This window comes from Hypomesus transpacificus, chromosome 11 (genome assembly GCF_021917145.1).
Source record: "Hypomesus transpacificus isolate Combined female chromosome 11, fHypTra1, whole genome shotgun sequence".
Classification (NCBI taxonomy): domain Eukaryota; kingdom Metazoa; phylum Chordata; class Actinopteri; order Osmeriformes; family Osmeridae; genus Hypomesus; species Hypomesus transpacificus.
This window is the reverse complement of record NC_061070.1, coordinates 13,966,766-13,994,432: the sequence shown is the minus strand read 5'-3', so window position 1 is coordinate 13,994,432 and position 27,667 is coordinate 13,966,766. Positions and strand designations below refer to the sequence as shown.

The window sequence follows — 27,667 nt, the reverse complement described above, 5'->3', positions numbered from 1 at the left end:
GGGAAGCTGCCCATATGCAAGTGAGGAGTCCCCGTCCATCCCTCTCAGAAAGAAATAAATAAACAATGAATGGTCCAGTCTCCCGCGCGCCTCATCCCATCTCATGCATGGCTGCCAGTAATGGTCTACTGGGTGTCAGCTTTTATTGGCACGATACAAAGAAAGTGCCAAGGGCTGGTGCCTCGACTCCCTGAGCAGAGTCGGCCTCTGGATAAAAGCAAGCAAAATGTCTCACTCGAGCACAGAGACATAGAAATGTTGGGCTGGAACGAGGAAGTACAGTGGAGAGGGGAGGGACCGAGGGCAGAGTTCCATGGTGCTGCCGCGGCGCTTCGAACTTCTGCACATGGAGCGGGGGAGAGTTGGAAGAACTTCATATTGCAAACTCAAGGAATAGCAGGTAGAGTGATTTCCACGCTGATAATGAAACAAAACTTTTTTTAAATTGTTTATATTTGTATAGTACAACAAAAGGCCTTACTTTTGATATAAAAACAGTAAGTATACCTTGATGGAAAACATTATCCAAATATCGGAGCAGGTGCGCGAGCGTCTCTAATATCCAGTAGGGCGGATGTAACGGACTTTGCAAAAAAAAAAGAAAAAATATGAGTGCTCTGCGTGTACATTTTAATACGTAGTGTGATCACTTAAAAAAGTATGTTAAGATTAATGTTAATTCTAGCAAAATAATGGAATATTTTCCTATTTTTCCTTACTTTTTCTCCTTGGAAATGTGGGAATAAGCAGCACAGCACTTGAAAACAATAAATATTTCCCTTAATATTTGACTTCTGATTAAAAACAAATATTGTTGTCAAAAAAGGCAATGCTTATTTTGATTTATTTTAGTACAGGATAGCTGGATAGGGTAGCTACTATCAGTTTCGGAATTCTTGTCTACCAGGCCACCTGTTGCAACTATTCGCATCCAGAATATTTCCATTCAAAGTTATAGATTTTATCCTTCTGAAGTTAACTATACATTAAGCCTGAGTTAAATTCAAACTTTCACTAAAAGATTTATGATTATTAAACATAAGCCAGCACATCTTTTACAAAACCAGGAAATGACCTATATCGTTGATTATAATTAGTCAGAGTGATTGTAACCCAAAGTTTCTTTGTAGAAATAAAATACACTAGCTACTCTTTGATGCTTTCAATCCACGGTTCTAGTCATTGATTGGTTTGATCTGAACCCGTGTGTTGATACTGTAATAACTTTTCAGTGGGCAGGACTCACTATAGTTTTGCTCCGTTGTGAAACTGAGATGAGTAGCAAACAATATTCCATGAAACAGCACTCATGAAATACTTGCTAAATAGGAGAAACGCATCATATGCCCAAAGTAATTTCCCTTTTTATTGGTGCATGTTTAGACTTTTTTTTTAATTTTTAACACAGGCACCCTATGCAGACTTTTAGACGACATTTGCCTGCGTCTCATAGTTTTCAGTTTTCAAGTTCGGTTTTAGAGCATAACATAAGTAAAGTGTTTTAGCTTGAATAACAAATTATTCTCGGGAAAAATATCAATCTGTATTTAATCACATTACATACATCACATAACGGACTCGTGTTAAATGCAAAAAGGTACAACAAATACATCTAGATGGAGGCATCAGCTTCCTTGTCAGTGATAAAAGAAATAGGAGGGGGCAGAAGAAGACAGGCAGTTATTAAAATGATTGTGAATACCAGACTGGTGAAGTGTGTCAAATGCAAATGAATGTTGTTTAACTTATATGACCCGTTAAGGAAACTTAAGGCCTCTATAATTTCTATAGCTATTCCCACAGAACTTTCACCTCTGTTAAAATATCTTCCTATTTACATCTTACATTTCATAAAAAATATCCGTTAAATGGATAGAGGTAGTATGGAAATCATTCAGTCATATTAATTAAAAACCTACAAGTGGGTCACTGATTGTTTTTTGTGATTTTAATTAATCTTAGTTATGACAACAGCATGTACAGCACAAGTACAGCAGGGTTTCATTTTGTGGTTTTGTTAGATGGATTGAACAAGGTGTTGGCTTAGGATATGCCTTACAACAGATGGTTTTAGGAGGAAGGAACAGCCATGACTCAGATGAAGTAATCTACAAGTATTTGGTAAAAGGGAATTTCGCAGTATTTTTAACATATGTAGATGGATCAAATTTAAACTTTAAATAAAACATTCCCAACCTGCTTTCAAAACTCTCTATCTGTACTTCTAGCAAAAATAGGTAACAGCAAAAACATTTTAAACACATATATTCTTAAAAATATCATAATAATATATCAATTTAAAAGTATCAACATGCTGTCTAAAGCCAATATGCTCTGCTTTAGTAACTTGTCATGTGTATAAGCTTCATTGGACTGGGCCCCTTTGAAGAAGTGGGATGTTGTATGTTGATACCCTCTTTTCAAGCTCAAACTCAGTTAAACTTTTTTTTTTAGGGATCCACATTTAGGGATAGCCTTTTTATATATTAATTTGGTCATGAATACATATGCCAAATTCCTTCATGTATCCAAAGTCTTCTTCTGTAGTCCTCTGCGTCTGACTGTTTAACGGTTTGCTCTGTTTCTGGTCTCCACCCTGCTCCTTCATGTAGGTTTGCAACCTGATTTGAGCAGCCCCCTCACCCCCACCCTAATCCACCCCTCCTACACACACACACACACACACACACACACACACACACACACACACACACACACACACACACACACACACACACACACACACACACACACTTACACCCTTGAGTTGGGACTAAGAGTGTTATACCACAACCCTCTTCCTGTCTCTTCTTGTAAAGAGAGAAAACTCAGACCCATGGCCAAGACTCTTCCTGCCCTAACCAAGCATACTAAGACCCTTTACTATAGAAGCTAACACCAGCAATGTCACAATAACCAAAAACTCGTCTTGTCTCTAAAAAGCATCTACAAATACAATTTTACTTGATGACATTTTAAACAACATTTTTTTAAGCTTTAATGTACAATAAAAGCTGAACAACATCTTGAACAATAGAATAAAAGCTACCATACAGTAAAGACATCTTATGTTTTATGTAACGCCTTAAACATTTAATTGTAGTCCAGTCATCTATGACAAAAACTGAAAATGCTGTATTTGGATTTAAATAATCTACTTCCTGAAAGTTGCTGTGCACCTTTCTCTCCACATGCCTACACAACTGGGTTGTGGTTGAATATATGAATTAATGTTTTGCTTCTGCCACAGCCCCCTGCAAACACTGTCGCTATTTCCCCTCACGCCATCTGCCTAGAAAAAAGGGCACATGAGAATACCACCCCCTCCTGACCTCCCAACTCCAGATGCTTAAGAATGGTGGTACAGCACAGAGTCCTCTCCTTCAACATAGTGGCACGCAATGCCCTCTGTGCCTTACAAATCATCTGCACCAGTGACCTTTGCCCCTTCTTCCTCTACCACTTGGGCCCTGGGTGTCTGTGGCTGTCAAACATCTGACTTAAGTCTCTGCTCCGCACAACATTGTGCGTTGCGACAGAAGGGTCTGGTTGCTTCCCACTATTTGTTCCAAATGTGTGGAGCCATCTGTCAGTAAAACAGGAAGGCCTAGGTTCCCCTTCTCCCTCGGGCTTGTTTCGCTATTTTAGGGAGCTTCACTTCTCCCTGTGTGGCTGGCTGGGCTGGGCAGGGGCTCCACCAAGGGCTTCTTGAAGTGGTGGAGCTGGGGCTGAGGCTGTTGGGCCCATCTGCTGCAGGCTTGAGGGCCATCCATTATTAATGGGGCCACGCGCACTGGTGACTCCTCAGATATGCAGGCCTGGCCAGGATGCGCTCCTCACTAAATTGCCTCGTACAGAAAAAAAAGAAGTAACTTTGCCGGCCCTTCAGCCTGCTCCTTCTCTCTTTCTGTTCCTGTCCAACCTCACTCTGTTTCTTTGTCTTGCCCCTCTCACACACTCCCTGTCATGGTCCCCTCCCTTTTCTATCTCTCTCTATCTTCCTCTCACCCCCCACCCCCATCTCACCCTTCTTGCACACTCATTGACTTGCTTCCCTTCCCTCTCTATCTTCCTCTCACTGCCACACCATCTCTCTCCTCCCTCCCTCTCTCTCTTTGTTTCTGATTGGGAGTCACACACGTCTGTGTTCGGGCCGCGGGCTCAGTGATGCATGCTCAGTAAATTAGAGTGAACACGGGCGCCGATCAGCTGGGCACAGCAAACACCCGCATCCTCAGTGACCTGGGGCCAGTTAATTTTCTGCTTAATTTTGCGGCAGTCAGTTTGCATTTTTGGATGATTACGTGGCAGGAAATTAACAATAAATAACAAATGTGGTCTGAAAGCTCATTCCCAGCAACCCCAAACAGCCCCCCTTCCCACCACCCCCCCACACCTTTACGCCCAGCCACTCTTCTACCCAAGCCTCTCTGTCAAGACTCGTAATGAAAATGTCTGTAATTCTTTGTAATGTAATGTGGAAGATAGTGGTGTGTCTGCAGATGAGACAAGAGTTATCTTACTTGGGTGACAGAGTTGTACAGAGAAAAGGGAACCCCTTTAGTTGGCTTTGCCTTTTCTGACAAACAGTATTTTCTGTCTGTTTGTTGCTTAATCTGAATCACACCTACATGTTCCTTTCTCTCTGTTAGAGTACCTGCACCGAATGGAGACGGAGGAGGCCCACGAGATGTCCCAAATGCCAGGTACACCACACTGAAACACGGAGACCACAGTCTAATGCACATTGGAACGGATGACTCACAAAGTGGATCAAGTTAGTTTTTTAAGTTGAGGAATTGTTCCATTTTGTGGTGAGTGATTAATTGTACTTGATGGACCTCCTCCCAGGCAGGGACAGCCCCCTTCCCAATGAGGTATCTGAGGATGGGGAGGAGGCCATGCTTGTTCCAGAGGACCTGTCTGCCAGCTCCGCCCACCAACAGAACAACAGGGACAAGGGGTTGCAAGGTGAGTGACAGCTGCTCTCTGTAGGTTTGAGCCTCTCACAGTCACACCATACTCCCACAACTAGACTGCCCTGTGCACCACTATTTCCTGAAGTCAATACCTGCATTTTTATCAGCATAACCTTATAAAAGGTTGTTCTCAAACAGTAATAATATCCACAACAGCAATACAAAAATGGAATGAAAACTAAAACAATAATAATATAAATAGACATTTTAGCTTTCCTTTATTTTAACTTATTTGCCCCTTCTGAATAACTTATATGTTCCTGTCAAATGGGAGATATTCAGTGGCACAAATCCCTTGGTGTTACTGATGGAAAAATATTAATTTAGGTCATTGGCATTAGAAAAGAAAGTCCCTCTCATCCATGTTCTGTTAATGATATACTTAAAATTAAGGAATGACTAATGAGTCTTGATAAGATGATGTAGTAAAACCTTAAACCAGGGAATACCATTGATATTATGACGATTAAGTAAATACATCAATATAACAGCTGTCCTGACATGAAGATGAAGTAAAATCTGTTTATTTGACAAATGAAGCTGGAATATTCTTCCAGTGTTCACTTGTGGGCAGCCACTGCAATCTTGTCATGAAGAAGCTTCACTTAGTAAGAAGCAACAGGAAACAGAAAAAACGATGTGCAAGAGTTTCCTAAGAACAACTTGCCATCAGGCAGTTTCAACACTCCTGGAGATAAAGTCTTCAGGAGCAGAGCCAAACTCGGAGATCATTACAGACACACACACTCACACACCACCGCACAGGCGATGCACCTGCACACACTCCCTCACTGCCGCTTTCACTCTTCAACTGTTGTACTTTTAGCGCACACAGTCATCTCCACCCCTCACCAATGCTCTTTACATGAAGTATTATTCAGCTGTCTCTGTAACATCATTCTCACATGTTCCTTCAAGCTCACTGTGAAACATAATTCTAAACTCTAGAAACTAGACTTTGACTTTAGAACTCCAGAGGATCTGGTATAGTCCTTTTTATGGCACAATGACTCCCCGCTGTTAAGTCTCCGTAACATTTGTTGAATTGATTTGACATGAAAGCAAGTTTTCTTTCGAAAGATTTTACATGTACATCCTGATCTAAATGACACTTACTTGACTTCATTCAGTCCATCTGGATGAGAAAGGAACATACATGGAAGCAGATATAGGCAGTTGTGGTTCAGCCAGTCGGTCCTTGTTTTCTCCTTATGACTCTTCTTAAACCTGCGATGAGTCAGTGACATTATCAAAGCTAAAAACTGAAATACAAATGACGCAAATATTTATCAAGATTTCCTGGGAACAATGAACAAAACTTGGTAATCTGTGTGAACCAAATATGATTGATTTGAGTGTCCTTACAACTTCCAAGTTAATTTAACAATTGCATTTATCAGATAGTTATGAGCATGGAGGGAGAAGTAACAACTGAGGGGTCATGACAGCTAAGTAGGCAACCCTGTGGATGTGTGGGCAGAAGCTTTTGCAAGAATATATGTCAATAATTAGTTTAAGATATAGACTATGTAGGTTTTGTATTAATGCTGAAATGCCCTTTTTGTATGTGAGAAAGCAAGTGTGAGAAGGGTAATGGAGGGTATGGTTTTGTGCGTGTGTTAGGGTGTGAATGTGTGTTGCTCTAGACTCCCTGCAGATCTAATCACCAGTGCGAGAGGAAGTGACTGTTATATATCTGCACTGCATCACTGGGGCTTTGATAAACCCCCGAATGCATCAGGGAGGTATAATTATCTCTCAGGATCCTGAACTACGTAGGCCTTGATGAGCTAAGGATGCTGAATATGGGCCAGGGAGCCATAATGTGGAAGCTCGACACCCGAAAGCAAGGCCACTTTTTTCATGGGTGAAAATTGGTATCTCTAAACAATCCAGTCAGTGTATCAAATTTACGTACCATATGTATAGGCATGACAAGTCATGTATATTTTTGCTGATACTATTTATGTGTGTATGTAAGTAATGCATGGACTATCCTTTATCACAGTTGTTGCTGTTTCGGTGTCTGCAAAGCACAGTTAAAAAAAAGAGTAAGGAAAAGTGCACTCAGTTTTTTATGTTTGTCATCGACAATTTGTAGCATTGGGGTTGAGTGGTTTGACACATATGTGGTTCCCCAGCCTAGCTAGCACACTGAGGTATTTTTAAGGCAGTGAACACAGTAGCAAGTTTACAGGAACCTCCAACTTGCTCTCTTAACTTCCACAATACACACATTGTGTGAAGTTCTTTCGCTAATTTGTATCCTTTAGTTGATTATGGCATTTCCAAAGCTCACATTTCCATGTGGTTTTGAGTTATGGTCATTCATTCTCTCATTAAGTCAATTTCTAACATTCATACATATATGTTCATCTTGTAATTAATTTTAATGGTGTTTCATTGTTTGTCTTCCCTCTGCAATATGACACGCTTCCCAAAACGAGAAAATCAGGATGTGTTACTGTGTGACAAACATGATAAGTAAAAGCTCTTCTTCCCATCACTTATTTAGTCACAACTTCCCCATATCCCTGAGAAGTTGCCGCCTGGTATTCGTAGTTCCTCTGTATGGCTGGCAGGGGTCAATAGCACTGTCTACTGCAGCTATTAGCGTGTGGGTCAGAGAGGGACTGAGAGGGACAAGTCCAGGGTCAGCATAGACCACTGAAGGTGCAGTTTCTCCCCAAAGAACCACTCTGACACACGGCTGTAAATACCTGGAGCCAATGCGCTCTTTTAAGCGAATAAATAACTGCTCTCAGAAACAAGAACCAAGTTATGTATAGTATCTGTAGTACATTTTTTCTCAGCTTCAGGCACTGTTAAATCGGGTAACATCTACAGCAGTTATGTTTTTCGAAAGATCCAGGATGATAATACAGTTTTAATAGAAACATTATTTTAATCGTGTCCAGCACCCCATATTTATCTAGTAAGACAATGTGAGTTGTATGTGACATATTTAACTAGTGTGCAGTCTTTCTGTGGTCCCCAGTGACCTCTTCATCCCATGTAACAAGAGGTCGAGTCCTGGATTTTGTATCCTGCCTGTTGTTACATTTTCTGCTGATAAAAATACTGTGTTGTTTAGGTTCTCTTCATCACACATTTGCAGCAAATGTATGTGTTCGTATGCTGACACAACTCAGGCCAATCAAGCAGATCCAATTATTGGGACATTTATTTGATGATAAACACTGCCAAATTGATTTCAGTAGGACAAAGTTAGTACTACGTAAGGTATCTCGTTCCCCTTTACATTAGTTCCCACATACACGCACATGTCCATTGCACTCTTACTTGATGAATCATGCATGATGGGAACATTGTTCCCTTGTTGTTTTAGAGAAAACAGGCTTCCCACAAAGAGCCTGTTTCAGTTACACTGTTTTACAAATCCTTGTATATGCTTCCCTTTCTGTCACTTCTCCATAATTCTTAGTATTTCAGTTAGACAGGCTCTGTTTCAAATGCTTCCCCTTTTCCTCAGATTCCTATATTTCATTATTTCCACTTCTTCCTCTTAACTTGTACAAACAAAGTTAGAGACATGAGGAAATCAGGCTACCGCCATGGCATGCAAACCTCAGGCCAGTAGTTGGGTTTGCAAGATAGGGAACCCACAGTTCTTACTTATGGATTGTCCTTTCATTATGGTGATAAGAATAAAATCTGTCCCCAGTATGATTTGATTGACCCTTAGGACAGTTCAGTTAACTTAAGTGGACATAGATACAACGTTTTACATACAACAAATTGACTACAAATATGTCATCCTTTCTTCATGTAACACTTGACAGACATCTTAGGGTATGATTATGTGCATCCGAAAGTTTCCTTGATCTTAAATTTCAGAAGAATGTTTTATTGTTGTTTGGGGGTTATTTATGTGTGTCTGTGAGCTTGTTTGTATTTCTCTGTGTGTGTTCGGGTGTGCATTTACCATACTTTGTTGTTGGTTTACACCGCTGCTGTCCCTAGTTTCACACTGTTTCCTGTGTCTCTGTTTCCTGTTTATCTGGCTGTCATTTGTTTCACAGAAGTGTGATGATGAGAGTGAGATCTCCTTGCTTATAGATAATGAAGGATCACTTGTATGGCATTGCTGTCATTGCTTTAAGCATTGCTATGGTACTTCACTACGATGATGTGCTTTACACCACTATGCCATTACAGTGTCACTATATAGGTCATTTTAATATGAACACATTCAATTGCATCTTTTGAAAAGAACTGATACTATTTACCAGTTCAAGCTGATTTCCTTGTTCGTTAAACAATAGCGTAGACTAACATGACAAAAAATATACATATATAAGGGAATCGAAACATTCCCCAAATAAAATGACCATTTAAACAATCGTCCATAGGTTTTATAACATTAAGACATATTGTACAATCATGCACTTATATATCATAGTCAAGTACAGCTGTCCAGAAGCATGCTCGTATTCTAAACAGGCCCACTGCCCTCTTTTCCAGCCTATAATATTAAAGTTGAGGCTCGCAGTGACGAGGAGAATGGGCTCGCCTGTGAGATGAATGGCGAGGAGGAGGAGGGTGCGGAAGACTTGCGCGTGCTCGATGCTTCGGGGGCCAAAGTGAACGGCTCGCACGCAGGCCATGACAGCAAGGCCTACTCCTCGGCGGGGGGTATCCGCCTGCCCAACGGGAAGCTCAAGTGCGATATCTGTGGGATAGTTTGCATTGGTCCCAATGTGCTGATGGTGCACAAGCGAAGCCACACTGGTAAGCCATCTGCGATACTTATCCCCCTTCCTTTGCCCCCATGCTTACTGCTAGCCTTACAGGGAGTTGCTGTATGTGAGTGGTGGAGTAGTCGAAGTAGCAGAAAGCGTTCTACTGTGGCTTCTGTCCTGTAGGAAGTGACAGCAAAGTTTTCTAGAACATTCTAAGGGTTGGTCTGGCTCACTCCTTTTTTTCCTTTCAACAATACAGCTTACTGATTCAAGTCTTGTGTAAATTTGTCATTACTGATTATTTAGTTGTTTATTCATTTATCTATCTATTCCACAAGTGTATTTGGTGATGTTCAATGATGATGCAAATCCCTCAGTTTTGGGGTTCTCACTTTGACATCCATTAAACTACAGAAGCACAACTATTAAGTCGCAACGTTCCAGTCAAATTGAACTGAATTTGTAGGAATAAGTGGTTGATGGAGGCAGCACTTTAACTTACCATTACCTTTTTAGTTTTTTCACTAAGAAAGATCAGTTGTACTAGCAGGTATCTTAAAATCATTTATTGGTTAGGTTTCACTTACGTGATAGATGTGACTATTTGTGTTGAGGAATGTATCATCTGGCTTGGAATCCTGTTGAAAAAGATGTCAAGATTGGAAGTACAGTTTTATATACAAATAACATATTCCCAATGAGTGATTGTTTTTACCTTAAACAAATGTGAAACATATTTTGAGGATTAAGTAATTATCTTTTTTGTTTTTTTCAGGTTATCCCGATAGGGTCTTAGCTTCTGATACATTTGTCAGATCAATTTTTAAGACTAAAAACTCTATACATTTCCATATTTTAAAGTTGAAACACAACATATTCACCAATTAAATGGAATCTTCAGAAAATTACAATTATCAGAGTACTTAAAGTTTTTTTTAAATTTCAAAATTGATATTCTATTGTAATGGACCCAAACCAGTGGGGGGGAACACTTTTCAAAAAGGCACTTAACTGCCAAGCTTTAGAAACTAATGAAACCCAAAATGGAAGAAAGGAACACTAGACTCATGTAAATGCAAAAGAATATATAATAAAAGATATAATGAAGTGCCTCCTATTTAAATAGAAAATATTCAGTGGTGAGTCTCTGCTCCTGAAATGCATTTTTAATGAGTTTTCTTTTTTATATATTTTTGCTGCTTCACTGGTGACTCTTATTTTATGGGTGCCTTTGAAAAAAAAAAAAGGCATATTAAAACGTTCTCACAGAATGCCACAACACTCGGAGAGGCTGGATATTGGTTTATTCCAGAAGCGCTGATCAGGAAGACTGGCTCTCAACACAAAGTGTTTCCTTCTCTTTATTCAAATGAGGTTGAATTTGCATTGTGATGTGTGGCTCTTATTTTAGAGACGAAGAAGAGGAAAAAATGAGATTTTCAGATCAAATTGACCTAGGCAGTGGTGCATTACGGAGCTGGCAGCCTGAGTCTGAAAGGCTCTTGTTCGATCAGAGCGCCAGGCGGCTCACAGGGGCAGAGAGAGCACGAGGAAATGGAGTGTCACTCCGCTCAGCAACCCTCTCACACTGTTTGATTGGGCTCTGCCCCGAGTCCCCCCTATCATTGAGGATGTCCTGGTGCTTGGGATTCGTGTAGTACAGTGACCCCACACTCACACGGCAGTGGTACAATAGGGGAGACGGGTGTTTGTTTAGATCGTGCCTCTGCAGAGTAGGATTCAGACAATGGCCCTACACCTCACTGATTATTGTCAGGGGCTTCTCTGTTGAGCTAAGCTAAAATCTTGAGTGGTAAACAAACTCACAAACAATGCGATTCTTTAAAAAATTTATATTTTTTGTGTTCACATTAGATTCGTTACTACAGAATGATTGTCAAATGTAGTAACCAAATATTCCCATTCAAGAGATGTTTACATCAACATTAATACCATTTGTTTTATTAATACCTGCCAAATTTGAATTCAAATTGGCCAGATAGACTTTACGTTCAACATTGTAATGTAAGCACTCTTTGATGGTACTAACAGCATATTCTGTGTTGTTCCTTGTCTCTAGGCGAGCGACCATTCCAGTGCAACCAGTGTGGTGCTTCTTTCACCCAGAAAGGCAACCTGCTTCGCCACATCAAGCTGCACTCGGGGGAAAAGCCCTTCAAGTGTCACCTCTGCAGTTACGCCTGTCGCAGGAGGGATGCCCTAACAGGCCACCTTCGCACACACTCTGGTGAGTACTGGCACCATGGTAGGTTATGTTTGACGTGTATGATTTATCCTTTAGATTTATTGCTGGATTTGATGTCATCAAAATTAATAATTTACCCCTGACTTATTGAACTCAGTTTTGAATCTGTCCATCTTGTTGCAGTTGGAAAACCCCACAAGTGTGCATACTGTGGGCGGAGCTACAAGCAGCGCAGCTCTCTAGAGGAGCACAAGGAGCGTTGTCACAACTACCTCGAGTGCATGGGGCTGCAGAACAGCATCTATACAGGTTAGTCAGAGACGCACAGGACCCACACATACACCCACACTCCACTGGTGACCTACTTTACCCTACACTCACTCTCCATGACAGCAACTTTAATGTATGAACTATGTTGCAATTGCTAATTCCACCTACAGGTCAGATTTTATGTTATTCATTTGTGTTGTTCTAATTTCTATTTTATTAAGAATGTAACAATATTTGAACTAAGCTTTGGGAAATTCATCTTAAAATAAGACTATAGCTGAATGTCTAAAATATGAAGAAAGAAAAAAAGAAGAAAAAAAAACACTAAATACACTTGGAGTTTATGAATCTTAATGAGTTTAGTAGAAAGTGAAGCGTTTGTCAAGATATGTTTGTAAATACAGAGTTTGATCCTCCTGCTTTGCTTGTACTGTAATCATCAAAACTGTTGATGAGTGTTGCAATGCAAGGATGGGTTTTCTTTTCCACCTGTACAACTGGGTTGTGCTGGTGGCAAGCACTTTTCAAAATTACCTTGACACATTCAATAAAAAAAAATCAGTCATTCCTTTTCTGCTCAATGAAAGAACATGACACATAATTTTAACATTTTAGTGGGTCAGATTCTCTAATCTTTTGACTCTGAAATCTACTTCTCTGTCTTGCTTTCCAGTAGTAAAGGAAGAAAGCAACCAGAATGAGCAGAGGGAAGACTTAACCCAGACGGGATCTGACAGAGCTTTGGTGCTAGACAGACTAGCTAATAATGTAGCTAAACGTAAGAGCACTATGCCACAGAAGTTTGTGGGTAAGGGCCAAAATTTGCTTTCTTTGTGTACAGTCAATAGCCTTTATTTGAAAGTGTGAGCAATCTTTGTGGACAAAAAAAAGTTGTATGTACATAAGTTGCATTACTTTTTTGCCACCTTGGCTCTGCAGAAGTACATCCTGTGTATTAAAATGGCATCATCTGATCATGCTCATGCTGTTAATGTGTCAAAATAATTGCTTAAACGGGTTATTTTATGAAGAAAACAATTGTTTTAGATTGCTCCTGAAGAGCATGCACCTTTAATAGTACCCTATCCGGGGAAAAAAGAAAGTGAAACTTTTCAAGTGTATCAAAAACAACAAAACATCACAGTAATTCCATGAATTACTGGGGAAAAAACATAAAGTGAGGATTCTCATCAGTCAAAATAAGATGTTGTGTGGATGTACATTTCAGGGCCTGTTGTGTCACATGCCAGCCTTGGTGTAATTTTCATCCTCTCTCTCTGTTTCTTGCAGGTGAGAAGCGTCTGTCGGACCTCTCCTTTGAGGCGGGCGGTGGGGGGGAGCTGATGCAGCCGCATGTCATCGACCAGGCTATCAACAGCGCCATCAGCTACCTGGGAGCTGAGTCACTGCGGCCGCTGGTGCAGACCTCCCCAGCTTCCTCCTCTGACGTGGCCACGGGCCCCATGTTCCCCCTCCACAAGCCCCCCTCCGAGGGCCCAACAGCCAACCATGGCCTGTCAGCTAAAGACAGCGCCGCAGAGAACCTGCTGCTGTTGTCCAAGTCCAAGTCGGCCTCCAGTGAGAAGGATGGTTCTCCCAGCCCCAGCGGCCAGGATTCCACCGACACAGAGAGCAACAACGAAGAGAGAGCCGGTGTTGGGGGCCCAGGGCTCATCTACCTGACCAACCACATCACCTCCGGGGGCCGCAATGGCGTCATGCCCCTGGTGAAAGAAGAGCAGCAGCGGCAGTACGAGGCCATACGGGCCAACATGGAGATGGTCTCTGAGTGTTTCAAGGTGGTGGGTGGGGATGGGGAACAGATAAGGGCGTACCGGTGTGAACACTGCCGTGTCCTCTTCCTGGACCACGTCATGTACACCATCCATATGGGCTGCCACGGCTTCCGAGATCCCTTTGAGTGCAACCTCTGTGGCCACCGCAGTCAGGACCGTTACGAGTTCTCCTCGCACATGACGCGAGGGGAGCATCGCTACTGAGATGGACACACACACATGCACGCACACACAAGCGCACGCACACACAAACACAGATCATGGATAACCCTACAAAAACCACTCAGATACCCTTTGAATTGAGTGTTTTTTCAACAACATGATTCATGATGCATGATTGAGACAAAACTATGTTTCAGAGAAAACTAAGTTGAGAATCAACTTTTTTAGTGGAGTAAAAGGGTATTAAGATTATTCTTCAGTGAATTCAAGAGAACCTACAAAATCTGTGTGCCTCAGCAGTAGGTATCATGTCACATACTGTATTGTTCATACATTCATTTACCTTTCGAAAACCTGTTTAGAATGTATAAATGTCACAGTGTACCCAGGCAACTGAGTTGTGTAATTGTGAATAAAAGAATAACATTGTCTCATCTTAAATTCATTTTTCAAGGAACTGCTTGAAATGCAAATTGTTATTAAATAATCATTTTCTAAACCTTAAATGCAAGATGTTTGTAGGTTTACAGTAAACATCACTGTTGGAGATTATATAGTACCCTTTTAGTTTGTTTATAACCTCTTGTTCTTTTGTATTACATTTTATACATTATTTATGCTGTGTAAATGCATGTCTCTTTTTGTAATTTATTGCAGTTGGTCCAGGTATCCTATATCGTAAAACATATATCATGTTTCAGCTCGTTAATGTATTCAGTGGACTTGAGTTTTAAATACCTAGGTGGCCACTGTTCACTGAAAGATGTTTATTTTTGTCTGCAGTCTTTTACAACAGGTCTTTTTGAGGTGTTTACATTTTTTGTTTGACTCATTTATGCTTGCAAAATATCAATAAACGATATTTTACATATACAAAGTATACTGAATGCTTGTTCTTGAAAATGTCTAATGATTGGCCAGCACAAATCTACACACATTGTGTACATTTGAAGATGTGAGAAGTTCCATGCTAACCAATATTAAAATATATACAGGAAAGCCTACAGAGTACTTGCATCTTAATTTATGATTACTAAAACAATGGTACAATTACTAATTAATTACAGTACATGTGGCTAGACATTGCCTGGACAAGGTTGTACTGTGTTCTACTGTAACACCCTCAGAAAAGAAGCACAAAGTAACAATGTCCAGCGGAGATTTCTGGAAACTACTGTAAAGCAATTTAAGATACTTTAATTTAGGATATTCCTAGGTTTATGGATGGACAATTTATAAAATTATAGATATTCCTGGGACACTGATTCAGATTGGAATTATGTGGAGCATACCTCAAACTACACACAACCTAATTCAGTAGGTTACTAATATAGGTATGTAGTTTGTAGCCTAAGTTCACTTTCTGAAACTTTCAGAGATCATTAAGCTAAAATGTTATTCAAGGTGTTGTTTTTACCTGTCAAGAAAAAACTGAGATTCTGAGTGATTGACATTCACACTCATGTAAAAAAATAAACATTTTCTAAAACATACAGGTGGTTTGGATAACCTTGAATTATAATGAATATATGACTACTCAGTGGTTCTATATATACTGTACGTTTGAATGTCAAAAGATTGATGATTTGGATTTGCTCCATCATTAACTGTAGAGATAGAGAATATGAGTAAATATGTATACAATTTCATGTCTACACAATAATAAAGGACAATGTTTCAAAACCAAACTTTAGTCTGGCTATTAATAATAAGTACAAAAGACTATTAGCACTATTATTTAAATAGCACTAATTAAAAACAGGTCTGGATACTGAAACATATCCCATGAAATTAAAATCAACCAAAGTTCCGTATCTTATACAGACATAAGTGCGTTGGCGCACATATGCACACACACACACACAAAACACAAAAAGACAGTGTTATTGCATACAGATCAAGGGCTTGAATGCTTGTACACAGAGAAGGGGACCTAGTGGAGTTCGATCACCCAAAGGACCAGCGTGAGTGAGAGGTGCCAGGACTCTCGGAGCAAGCGAGTGGACAGCTAGTACACAGAGGAGTACAGGCAGCTGCAGCAGAGATGGGACAGCAGGGATCAGGCAGTGGAGCATGAGGCTGGGGCCAGGGCTCAAAGGACCAGGCCTGCCTGGAGAGACACAGAGGCCGGCAGAGGAGCTCATCAGGGCTGCGCAGCGACGGTCTCGTCCAGATGGCGGCTGTGGCGTTCTGCAGAAATGGGAAGCAGCTGTGGCCAGCGCGTAGCCCCCCCACGCTTCACTGGGACCTAATAGGGGAGGGAGGACATTTGCATGAGAGGGATAATCCGGCCAACAAACTCACACCCCGCCAGAATCCCAAATCTCACTTCCCCTTTCGGCCAGTTACTAAAATACTCCACCATTTAAGAATCAGAGAGTTCACCAATTCAAGAGGGAGGATCCTATTTGACCATGCCAGGTTATGTCCAGGGTCTCAGATCAAGGGAAAATGTCTTCCCATTTGTAACTATGATTTAATTTAAGAAAGAAGTGTCTGATGTGGTTGGACTACATATATTATGAACTTCATTTGAACTGAGGGTAAACGATCTACAATGTTCACTATATGGCCAATAGCATGAGGACACAGCTCAGTTCACAGACACCTGCTTGTTGAACCTCTCATTCCAAAATCATGAGCACTACTATGGAGTTGGTTTCCACTTTTCTGGGAAGGCTTTCCAATAGACGTTGGAACATGGATGCAGGATTAGCTTCAATTCTACCTGAAGAGTATTAGGGAGGTTGGGCACTGATGTAGGGTGATTGGACTTGGCTTGCATATGGCGTTAGATTTGATCCCAAATGTGTTTGATGGGTTTTAGGTCAGGAATCTTTGCAGGGTAGTCACTTAAACTTAAATCTTATAGTTACATAAGATAATTTGTCCCACAGATACATGGCAAATACAGCATGTTTACTGTGTGCTTGATGGTCAGCTTATATTGTCTTGGCTAAGGATAATTCCCTCTGTGCATTAGTAATACCACAGCTGCATGTAAAGCTCAGGTTTTTAACATTTATCACTCTTTGTCTGAGAAGTTGAGGTGTTAAATATGTGTTAGGTGGACATATTCTCCACTGTGGAAGAATCTGGACCTGCATCCAATCCCAGTACCAGAGGAATGCTATGCATCTGTCCAGATCCACCTGGGAGGAGTCCTGCTGTTCTGAGTTCTTCCACCAGCCATGGGGGATATGCTCACTACTTGCATTGCTGGCGTCTTCAACAAAGTTTCAATACTGTGGCCAACCACAGAACTCTGAAATATTAATTAGCATCTTGACAAAAAGATGAAAAATAAATGAAACCCTTTTTTCATGGTCTTCCAGTTTCTCAAAGATTGTTTCATAAAAATTACATGACAATTTCATTTCATGTGCGCACAATCTATAATCGTCTGCCTCTAACCCACTAGCAGTGTATGACCAGAGGCGTTCAACATAAAAGGAGATCAACTACATTAAAACTCTCTGTTGAAAACTCCTCATTCATCTAAGGACCAAGACTTGGCTGCCAGATACCAAAGTTTCTGCCATACAGTTATACCAAAACCTGCCTAAATTCGTAGCTACTGTATCAATAAAAAGCTATAAGAATATACTCAAAAGCCCTCTTCGTTATCATTTTCCTGTTGTTGCGTGACAGGAAAAGAGACTGTGCAAGGGCAAATCTGTGGGCAACAAGGATATACTCCATGTTGCCCAACTTCCCCTGCCATGCTGCAAAACAGATCCTGGCAAAAAAACTGGAATAGTTGGAGTCTGTTTCAGTAAGCCTTTCATGAATACCAATGACAAGAAGACGTTGACATACTTGCATAAGCATGACAAACATGCTGATACACTATAAGACCGACTGCAACTACTGTCTTTGCAGAGGATAGATTGGAGTGAAAAGGGAACATGCTGTATTACTCCATAGCCCACCCATCCCTAACTAAAACTTTGCCACATTTCCGTAGCTTTACACCACATGAACACACCACATACTGTGCATTCTTAAGTAACTTTATTAGGAACATATTACAACTTCTTCAGATTGGTCATAATGTACTTGGTAACATGTACAATCTACACAGAAATGTAAATGTAAAAAAAGTACTATATACAGTTTTTTGTTTGTGTGCAGATTTTATTGATGAAAATTATCATTTTACATTCTCGAATACATATTCAAGACATAAGTCCAATTAAATATAAGTAAGGAGTTGGAGGGACCACTAAATATTTACAACAGTCCATGTTGCAACCCTGATTAACGTCCACATCCAAAAGTCTTGTTCCAGTCCTGGTACAGCTCCAGGTCTTTGGGTGACACACTGGGCCGCACCGTCCTCAGAGCCTCCTGGAAGTCACAGTGTAGGATGGGCCGCACCTGGTCAGCTGTGATGGTGGCCATGTCACATAACTGGATGCTCCGTATGGGCCCCAACGCTGCCTCTCGGCACAGCTGGGTCATATCTGCCCCAGAGAAGCCCTCTGTTCCTGTAACAACGCTCTCTAACCCCTCCTCTCCTATCTGGCTCTTCTCTTGAGCCATGAGGTTGGTCACTATCTGTCGTCGTGCAGCAGCCTCTGGGAGGGGGATGTACAGGCGTTTTGAAAGGCGTCTACGGGCAGCCTCGTCAATCTCCTGAGGGCGGTTGGTGGCCCCCACCACCAGGATACGGTCTTCAGCGGAGGTAGCTGCTCCATCCAGCTGAACCAAAAACTCTGTTTTTATACGTCTGGATGAGTCATGCTCCCCATCCGTCCTCTGAGACAGCAGGGAGTCAATCTCATCGATGAAGATGACTGCTGGCTGATGACAGCGGGCAATGGTAAACAGTGCTCTTACCATTTTTTCCCCTTCGCCCACCCACTTTGAAGTGAGCGATGAAGCACTAATGCTAAAGAAGGTGGCTCCTGACTGGCAAGCAATACATTTCCCGATGAGTGTTTTACCTGTTCCTGGTGGCCCAAACAGGAGAATGCCTTTGGGGGGGCCACGGAGCCCAGTGAAGATGTCAGGTCGCAGCATAGGCCACACTACTATCTCCTTAATGGTGGCTTTCGCAAACTCCAAGCCTGCTATGTCATCCCAGGCCACAGGTGGTCCGTGGTCCATGATTTCACTCATAATAAGCTCAATGATCTTGGGCTCAAAGTTTTTAAGACGCTCATCAGTAACCTGACTCTCTTGAGCCGCGTTGTTGCAGGGTCCACCCTCATCTTCGTCCTGCTTTGGCATAGGGGACACAAACTTAGAGAAGGTCCCTCGTGGCCTGTTGGCTCCCAGGGATTTCTTCATGGCAGCTGCCATACCTGGCGGCTGAGCTCTCTGGGTCTGGTGGGAATGTTTTTTCTGCTGGTCAACAATGAACTTCTCCCTCGCCGTTTTAAAGTTAGTACCACTCCGTGAGTCTGACACTGCCTGGACGCTAGATGCCCCCCTCCCAGATTCCCTGCCCCCATCCCCACCTGAGCTGTAGAAGTTCTTCCTCTTACAGGAGTTAGAGGTAGGGAAGAAGGCAGACTGGTGACTGTGTGAGCCTGCTGTGGGGCCTGGGTTTGCTTGTACGGAAACTGGGGAGTTCTGGCCAAATAGAGACTGAGCTTGTGGTGGTGGACAAGCATAGGCATTGGCATTACTCAAGATTCTGTCAAAGCCCCTTGGTCTGTCTGCAGCACCACCCAGTGGATGGCTAAAAATGCTGCTTCCCTCAGCCATGGGCAATGGGGGTCCTGTGGACTTGAATAGTAGGGGCAAAGTCTCTGTAGAGGGTAGAGACTGGGAGCTGCATCCACTGTCTTGTCCTACAGATATGTTAACATCTGCTGGCACCACAAGGGACTTTCCACCGTCTGTCCCAGATTGAATCATCTTCTGCACGCACGGCAGCTCCAGCACACTCGCCTTGGTAAGGGACGATTCCCATTTGTCGCTGTGGTTCCTCTGACTGCGAGCCAGGTGCAGAGCACTCTCTGCATAGTTGTTGAGACCTGTGCAAGGGTCGTCAGAGTCCAGCACTGCGGCATAGCGCTCGGAGTAGGTCCTGAGCAGGCTGTCTGCGCCCGCCTCAGAGAGCTGGGAACTCGCCCATGCATATTGAATGGCGAGGATATGTGCCCGATAGGAGTCTGCCGTCTGTTCAGGTGTGCAGGTGCCAGATGAAATGTCAAAGGACCTCCTCTGCCACTCGCCCAGGTGTGGACCACTCATGCCTGGCGTGCTCCAACCTGCATAAGGAGTGGGGACAGGAGACATTAACAATGCATAACCCAAGAAGCATCCAGGCAAACAATAAACTCCTGTAAGAATACGTTGGAAGTATGTGTGGTCAACATTTCATCAGTCCATGAAAACTTGAACAAGAGTCACACAGTCTTTCTGAATACATTTGTCAGCAACATACTGTAGCATAACCAGCTAGCTACTAATCTGCGACACTGCTGTTTTCATCATGAACTGACCAAGCAACTAGCTGGCAAACTGGTTTCACACCGTAGGCTATACAAGTAACTAACGCTAGCTAGCTTAGCTTACCAGTGTGCCAACTTCTACAAGATCCTGCAATTTGGTACTTTAGCCAGTTATGCCTTCGCTTCGAGAGAGTTGGATTGACGTACAACGTAAAGTCCTTACAACATATATGAAATATTTTAGGAGAAGGAAAACGTTGTTCTAACGAAGAGTCAGGCTGTCATTCAGATCACTAAATTTGCCGCCAGATTAATCTTAAAGGTGCACTCAACAATTTGGGAATCTTATTGAACACCCAATTCTATTTTCACGTCAAAGCATAACTGGATTAACTGCAAATATCGTATGCATCAATTTGTTTTATTTATTTATACTATAAGTTATAAATTAACAATACAAATGCAACATCCACAGCACAGAAACGTTTTTAAATCCAAAATGACTTGACTACGTCACCTAGCGGCGAAAGTAATGAAATGAGGAAAATATAGCCGTCCTCTAAAACTGACGCTAGGCTTGATGGGATATTGAGTATCAAATATGTGTGTTAATCTTATTAAATACATTGTTACGATACTACCATTGTGATGAACGTTTGATATTGAATACAAATGTTTGAAAAATACCAAAGGGAAACTTTTATAAAAGAAAGTATTTTTATAAGCGTTATCCAGAGGAGCAATGGTAGACGATAAAAACTACAGCTACCATAATCCTGTGAAGTTCCTGTTTATCCTGACGGTCGAGGATGACAGCTGCGGAGAATAAAGAAAGGAACGGGGGTGAGCCTGTGATGGAAGACAGTCACATTTAAGTAGATTTATTATGTGCTAATTACCAAACCAAATGATTATCTGTGAAAGTAGATAATACGAAAGCAGTTAATTTGTTTTGCGTAGGCAGTTGCCGTCCCGACACTAGCACAGTCTTCACTGTCTGAGCTGTGTCTGTGTGGAATCAGAGGATCTAAAATCGAGGGACAACCCAGAAGCCCAGGCACACCCTAATCTTGGTACCCAAGAGTGAACATGTCTGTCATGTAATATTAAGTATTTACAATGACTCTTTAGGCTTTCTGGCATTCACTTGGCTGTTCCACGACTTCCAGTTATACGACACCTTTTCAGTATTTTCCAGCTAAACTGGATATGACTGAATCATCATGCCACACAGACTTCTGCGGAGATAACCCCTCGCCAGGCTGTAGTGTTGGATAGTCGGGTTAGCGACCCACGTAGCTTGCTTCCAATGATTTAGAAGTGGGTGAATATCGAAATTATTGTCCTCATTTATCTGACAGAACATTATAGTTCATAATGAATTCTACAATGTATACATTTGTCGCTCGTGATGACAACAGTAGCGTTTACGCTGAAGTTTCTAAGATTCTCGTCTCGACTGGACAATGGAAGAGGCTGAAAAGGGACAATCCCAGATTCAACTTGATGTTGGGCGAAAGGAACAGACTGCCGTTTGGACGTCTTGGTAAAATAATTAATTTTGAATGATGTCATGTGATATACTAGAGACGAAATCCAGTGTGCCTTGCCTTATGTCACGTTTAAAATAAGTTAGACCACTTTCAGTGGGTGGAACTTTCTGCTGGAGGCATATGCTAATTTTCGAAGCATTCTTCCCATCCTGCATTGTCTATTCTGGAGGCAAATGTACTGCATCCTTGATCACTGACCTTTTATTAAAGCTAGGCCTAGCCCCAGACCTTGCTCTGTCAAGCATACAGTATTGCATTTACATATTTGTCAAGTCATGTGCACTGTAAACTATTCATTTTAATATTTTAGCTTTTCTTCTTTTATCTTACTTTAATTTCATTGTTTTTCTCCCCAGGCCATGAACCCGGGCTGATGCAACTGGTGAATTATTACAGGGGAGCTGACAAGCTGTGCCGCAAGGCATCATTAGTCAAGTAGGCTTTTCTGTATTTTCATAGAATCAAATTAGCTAAGGATTGTTTTTTTGTGTGAAAAGTATCACAGTCACTGTAAAATAGTCAATAGTTTGGTGTTAGATGATTGGTGCTTGTTCTCAACATCACAGATTAATTAAGACCAGTCCAGAATTGAGAGACTCATGCAACTGGTTCCCTGAGTCTTACATCATCTATCCAACCAACCTCAACACTCCTGTTGCTCCTGCGACTAATGGGATTAGCCACATGAAAAGCAACCCAAAGACGGATGAACGCGAGGTCTTCTTGGCTTCCTATCACTCAAAAAAAGAAAGCGGAGACGGAACAGTGTGGATTGCCAAGTCATCTGCTGGGGCAAAAGGTAAACTACAATGCTACTTTAATACTTCTTTCATGTTTAAGTTTCTGATACATTTTCAATGCAAGTGAAGGAAGCATTAGAGAGGGCGATATTGTGTCTGAGACTAAATGTAAAATACGGTTAATGGTTATATTGGTTGTGTTATTGCAGGTGCTGGAATTTTTATATCCCATGATGCAAATCAGTTGCTGGAATACATTGATAATCAGGGTCAAGTTCACGTCATTCAGAAATATCTAGAGAGGCCACTACTTCTTGAGCCGGGCCATCGCAAGTTTGACATCAGGTAAGGTATTCTTGTTATTTATTTTTATGAAGCTAATACTGCAGGATAGTAAAGTTTCTGATACATTACATTTGATGTTGTTAGGAGCTGGGTGCTCGTAGACCATCAGTACAACATCTACCTTTACCGAGAAGGTGTGCTGCGGACTTCCTCTGAGCCCTACAACAGCTCCAACCTCCAGGACATGACCAGCCACCTGACCAATCACTGCATTCAGAAGGAGCACTCTCATAACTATGGCCGCTACGAGGAAGGAAACGAAATGTTCTTCGACGAGTTCAGGCAGTACCTGCTCTCCACTCACAGTGTTGCCCTGGAGACTTCCATCTTACCTCAGATCAAGCAAATCATAAAGTATGTTTTTCTCTTAGCCTACTTCCATTTTCATCTATACCACAGCTGGATTGAGGCTACAAGCCTTATCAATTGTTCAGTCCTTAGTCCTCTGTCCTTTGCATGTCCTTTTTTATTCTTGAACTGTACTTCTGCTTGATTGTGATTAATTGTATTGTACCTCTGATCCTGTCTCCAACATCAGGAGCTGTCTGTCATGTATTGAACCAGCAATCAGCACCAAGCACCTGTCCTATCAGAGCTTCCAGCTCTTTGGCTTTGACTTCATGTTGGATGAGAGCTTCAAGGTGTGGCTGATCGAGATCAACGGGGCTCCGGCTTGCGCACAGTCAGTACCACTCCTTAGATCTTTCTGTCCTCCTTTCTGTCCTTTTTCCTATCCCGCAGGCACAATTATTTCAATTTCATCACAGCGTTAGAAAAGCAAGCTTTGATGTAAAGAAACCACTGATGAGATCAAATTAACCCTGAGTCCTGGATCATACTCTAGTCAGACCTTCGTTTGTTTGTTCATGCTTGTTTGTTTCCCCACTGAGAGTTCGCCCCTTAGATCTATTTTGAAAATATTGCCAGTGTTCTCTATGGCTCTTTTATTTTATTTTATGTTTTTTAGCTTCGACTTCCTGGTGAACCTAAATTATACGAGAAGTGTAAAGTTTCCTTTGAATTGATTTTGCATGCTGGATAATATATCATTTGGATTTCTATTGCTTGTCTTTTGACCGTATTTGATTTAGCTGCTTTTCTTAACAGCCATGACAACACTGTTATTGCTTCTTCCTTTAGGAAACTCTATCCAGAGCTTTGCCAGGGTATTGTGGATGTAGCAGTATCCAGTGTCTTCACCCTGAACAGTGACTCCTCCTCCTCCTCCTCAGCCTCTTCTTCCCCCTACTCGTCCTCCCCTTCCTTCTCAACAATCACAACATCCTCTTGTTCCTCCCCGAAATTGAGAGGGCCCCTCCATGTGGGCCCTTTCACTCGACTGTAAGCACACAAAATCCTTGTTCTCTTCTACAAATAGCCTAAATCTCTACCCTCTATCCCATGCAAACTCCCATGCTCTCCTTGAAAGGTCCCATGGGCTTGGGAATCTGGACAGCTTTTGGTACCTCTTGATTTGTTCTTCCGTATTCTCTTCTCCCTAACCCCTTGGCCACCCAGAGTACACGTTTGTAGAGATTTTGCTGATTTTGAGGCGAGTGATGAAACAGCAGAGTGATAAGTTAGAAGATTCCAGAATGAGACGAGGAGTCTTTCCATCCCCTAATGCTGCCACTGGGTCTCCCTGGGTCTGGTGGAGAGAGAGGCTCAGAGTTGCATCCTATTCTGAGACTGTAGTGCCTTACATCTCTATCTCCTTAAAAGATGCAAAATGTTTATCGCTTGCCTCTGCTATTGTGTGTGTTATGTGTGCTGTCGGGAAGCCAAGTGCGTATCAATGTGTGGTCTGGTCCGGAGTATGTATGGTATGTAAATCTATTGGTTTTACCCACAAATTTTAGCACTGCAATAAACATTCCGCTTCCCTGTATGATGATACCATAACAGACATTATAAAAAGGCAAACCTCATATCATTGGGTGACGTGTCAGAGAGAGGTGTAGGTATTCTACTGTAGGTATTGTTGCTAAGCAGTACGTTTATCGGATTTGTTTTAATGCTTGTTCTTTACAAAGTGGGCATGTAACTTAGGTCTTACATAAAATGATATACATTTCATTTATGTCAGTGTTCTTTTTTGTATGAAGTTCCCAATTCTGTCCTCAGGTTTCTATCCATTTAGAAGAGACGGCATGTTGTGAAAGCATGAAGTAGTAGCCTGTGCTGATCTATTTCAATTAGGACTGCTTACCCTTTTGGCCTTGTGTACTGAAAGTTCTTTGCTAATAAAGAGCTGCCTAGAGGCAGCTTGTTGTTTTCTTGTTAATTTTTTCTAAGAGATCCATTTAATGCTTATTTAATAACTGCAAATGTGTTTGTTTTAACATAGATTGGTGTAATTCTGCAGACTTCTCGTGTATGGATTAGCTTTGCAGTACTGTTCAAGTGCTTTTAATAATGATAGTGACCTGTAAAAAGTTAGTAATTTTGAGGTAGAGAGATACCATAAATGGAGAATACTGCAAAACTAACCACAAAACCTGTATGTCAAAGCAATTATGTATTTTTTTGTGTTAATTTATTGAAAGCCTGTTCAGTTACTCACCTGCATGCTTGGTTATATACAGTATATAATTTTGCTTGTTAGTCCTGTATGTTCAAGTTGCACTGTGGAACACTGTACCATCTGACCACATAGTCTGTACATGGCCTTAATAGCATTGTAACAGTTTTAAATCCCATGAGTTTGTTTTAGTTCATTTTCAGTTTGTTTTCATTTAGGTTTATCCCTTTTCCACCAACTTTTCGTCTGTCCCAGGATAATGCAATTTGAGTCTGTGCTTCATTATGTTTTGAGGGACACTGTTGGCACATATCCAATTTTATTTTCTTTTTTTTTTCTTTGAGAATGAAGGACAAGCAAGTGTGACTGACGGCATTTATTTAAAATGCATGATCAGGGGACACAATTGCTTGAAATGCATAATTGTGATTGAATGTTTGAGTAGATTATGTACAGAACATATCTCTAGATATTTTGCTAAACAATAAAAAGAACATGGTTCTACTCAGCACATTATTGGGAATGTATGTCCAAAAGAAATTCTCAGCATTATTATCAAATTTACAATTCTTGCCATCAAAGGGAAGAGGTGCCTTAGCAGGACTTGACTCTTTAATATGTTTTAAAGAAGAATTTGACCTCTTGCATAAAGATGCACCTTCTATTTGTTTGATTGTTTGGAAAGAAGTGAATTTGACTGTTGTTAAACCTATGTAGCTGTTAATTGTTTTTCAAGTCCTTCATGATGTAGCTTTTATCTTCATACAATGTTTATTTACTGCTTGACCGGACAGTGGTGACTTGGTATATTCTGTAATCCAATTATTTACCAAAGAAAACAACTGATTGTGAATAAGACACTGTTTTCTTGTCCCATTTGTGTTCTTTTCAGTGTTAAAAACATTAAAGGTTAAAAACCTCTAGTGAATCTACCGAAAGGCGGAGGGATGCTATGTTGTGTTTTCCTAATGTTTTATCAAACTCTTGCACGAAAACCTGATTGTCTGTTTATTCATGTAGAATAAAAAATATCTAATGTGGGTGATTTGATGTTTCTTTTCATATTAAAGACAAAGTGACTTATTTCCGTAATAATTTAAGCAACAAAAAGTAAAATAATAGGCGCATTATTCGAAAACTGACTTCTAACAATCTATGAATTTAAATTAAATCCTACTGATAGATGTTCTGACATAGACGGCAATTTATATATCCCCTCTGCACTTGTACCATATAGTGATGGGAAGTTCGGTTCTTTTTACTGATTCGGTTCTTTGAATCTCGTTCAGTAAAATTAACGAATCTTTTTTCGAGTCATTTGTTCATTTCAGGAGGGGGGGGGGGGGGGGGGGGGGGGGGGGGGGGGGGGGGGGGGGGGGGATTGGGGGCTATACGTCCACTGCAAAGGACGTATAGCCCCTATACGTCCACTGTAGGTTAGTGCATGACATGTGCACCAGCAAATACTATTTCAAAATAAATTCCTGCATTAAAATAATGTATCATGAGTTTGTATGATTTGGTCATGTATTATCACACTAGCATTTAATTATCACGTCAAACACTGCACTAAACTGTAGGTGTAAATGTAGAGTGAAAATAACAAAACCAGTCAGTATGATGACTTGAGCGAATATAATTCATTCACGTCTTACTAAAACAGCGGCCACGCGAAAGGGAATAAGGAAACTGTTTCCTCTACTAAAAAATACAATGCAGGTCACGTGAAAAAAGGATCCAAAGACTCGTAGAAAGACCGAGTCGGGGAAGGAACTAATCATTCGTTTCCTCTAGCTACAGAGCCTATGCAGGTCACGTGAAAAATGATCCAAAGACTCGTAGAAAGACCGAGTCGGGAAAGGAACGAATCGTTCGTTTCCTCTTGCTACAGCCTATACAGGTCACGTGAAAAATGATCCAAAGACTCGTAGAAAGACCGGGTCGGGAAAGGAACGAATCGTTCGTTTCCTCTAGCTACAGAGCCT

General features: G+C 41.3%; 3 protein-coding genes across 6 annotated transcripts; 2 read left to right on the top strand and 1 right to left on the bottom strand.

Moving 5' to 3' along the window:
* The first annotated feature begins 5 nt into the window (after positions 1–5).
* ikzf1 (IKAROS family zinc finger 1 (Ikaros)) lies at positions 6–14,993 on the top strand. 3 transcript variants are annotated; one of them, XM_047029689.1, is made up of 8 exons: positions 6–400; positions 4,653–4,706; positions 4,852–4,971; positions 9,465–9,731; positions 11,763–11,930; positions 12,072–12,197; positions 12,832–12,966; positions 13,449–14,993. In XM_047029689.1, the coding sequence occupies exons 1-8, from the start codon at positions 70–72 to the stop codon at positions 14,156–14,158; spliced, it is 1,911 nt and encodes a 636-aa protein (XP_046885645.1). In that variant the 5' UTR covers positions 6–69; the 3' UTR covers positions 14,159–14,993. The 3 variants fall into 3 exon arrangements, with proteins under 3 accessions (XP_046885645.1, XP_046885648.1, XP_046885647.1); XM_047029692.1 differs by lacking the exons at positions 6–400; positions 4,653–4,706; positions 4,852–4,971; ... (1 more) ...; positions 11,763–11,930; positions 12,072–12,197 and adding an exon at positions 12,204–12,328 and having other exon boundaries at positions 12,835–12,966; XM_047029691.1 differs by lacking the exons at positions 6–400; positions 4,653–4,706; positions 4,852–4,971; ... (1 more) ...; positions 11,763–11,930; positions 12,072–12,197 and adding an exon at positions 12,204–12,328.
* A 3,252-nt stretch (positions 14,994–18,245) lies between these two features.
* On the bottom strand, positions 18,246–21,027 carry fignl1 (fidgetin-like 1). The gene is made up of 2 exons (XM_047029295.1): positions 20,648–21,027; positions 18,246–20,340 (listed from the first exon to the last, which is right to left on the bottom strand). The coding sequence occupies exon 2, from the start codon at positions 20,321–20,323 to the stop codon at positions 18,377–18,379; it is 1,947 nt and encodes a 648-aa protein (XP_046885251.1). The 5' UTR covers positions 20,324–20,340; positions 20,648–21,027; the 3' UTR covers positions 18,246–18,376.
* A 298-nt stretch (positions 21,028–21,325) lies between these two features.
* On the top strand, positions 21,326–26,727 carry ttl (tubulin tyrosine ligase). 2 transcript variants are annotated; one of them, XM_047029871.1, is made up of 8 exons: positions 21,326–21,843; positions 21,945–22,069; positions 22,433–22,511; positions 22,643–22,875; positions 23,026–23,161; positions 23,246–23,515; positions 23,700–23,843; positions 24,302–26,727. In XM_047029871.1, the coding sequence occupies exons 2-8, from the start codon at positions 22,030–22,032 to the stop codon at positions 24,504–24,506; spliced, it is 1,107 nt and encodes a 368-aa protein (XP_046885827.1). In that variant the 5' UTR covers positions 21,326–21,843; positions 21,945–22,029; the 3' UTR covers positions 24,507–26,727. The 2 variants fall into 2 exon arrangements, with proteins under 2 accessions (XP_046885827.1, XP_046885825.1); XM_047029869.1 differs by having other exon boundaries at positions 21,326–22,069.
* Positions 26,728–27,667: the final 940 nt, after the last annotated feature.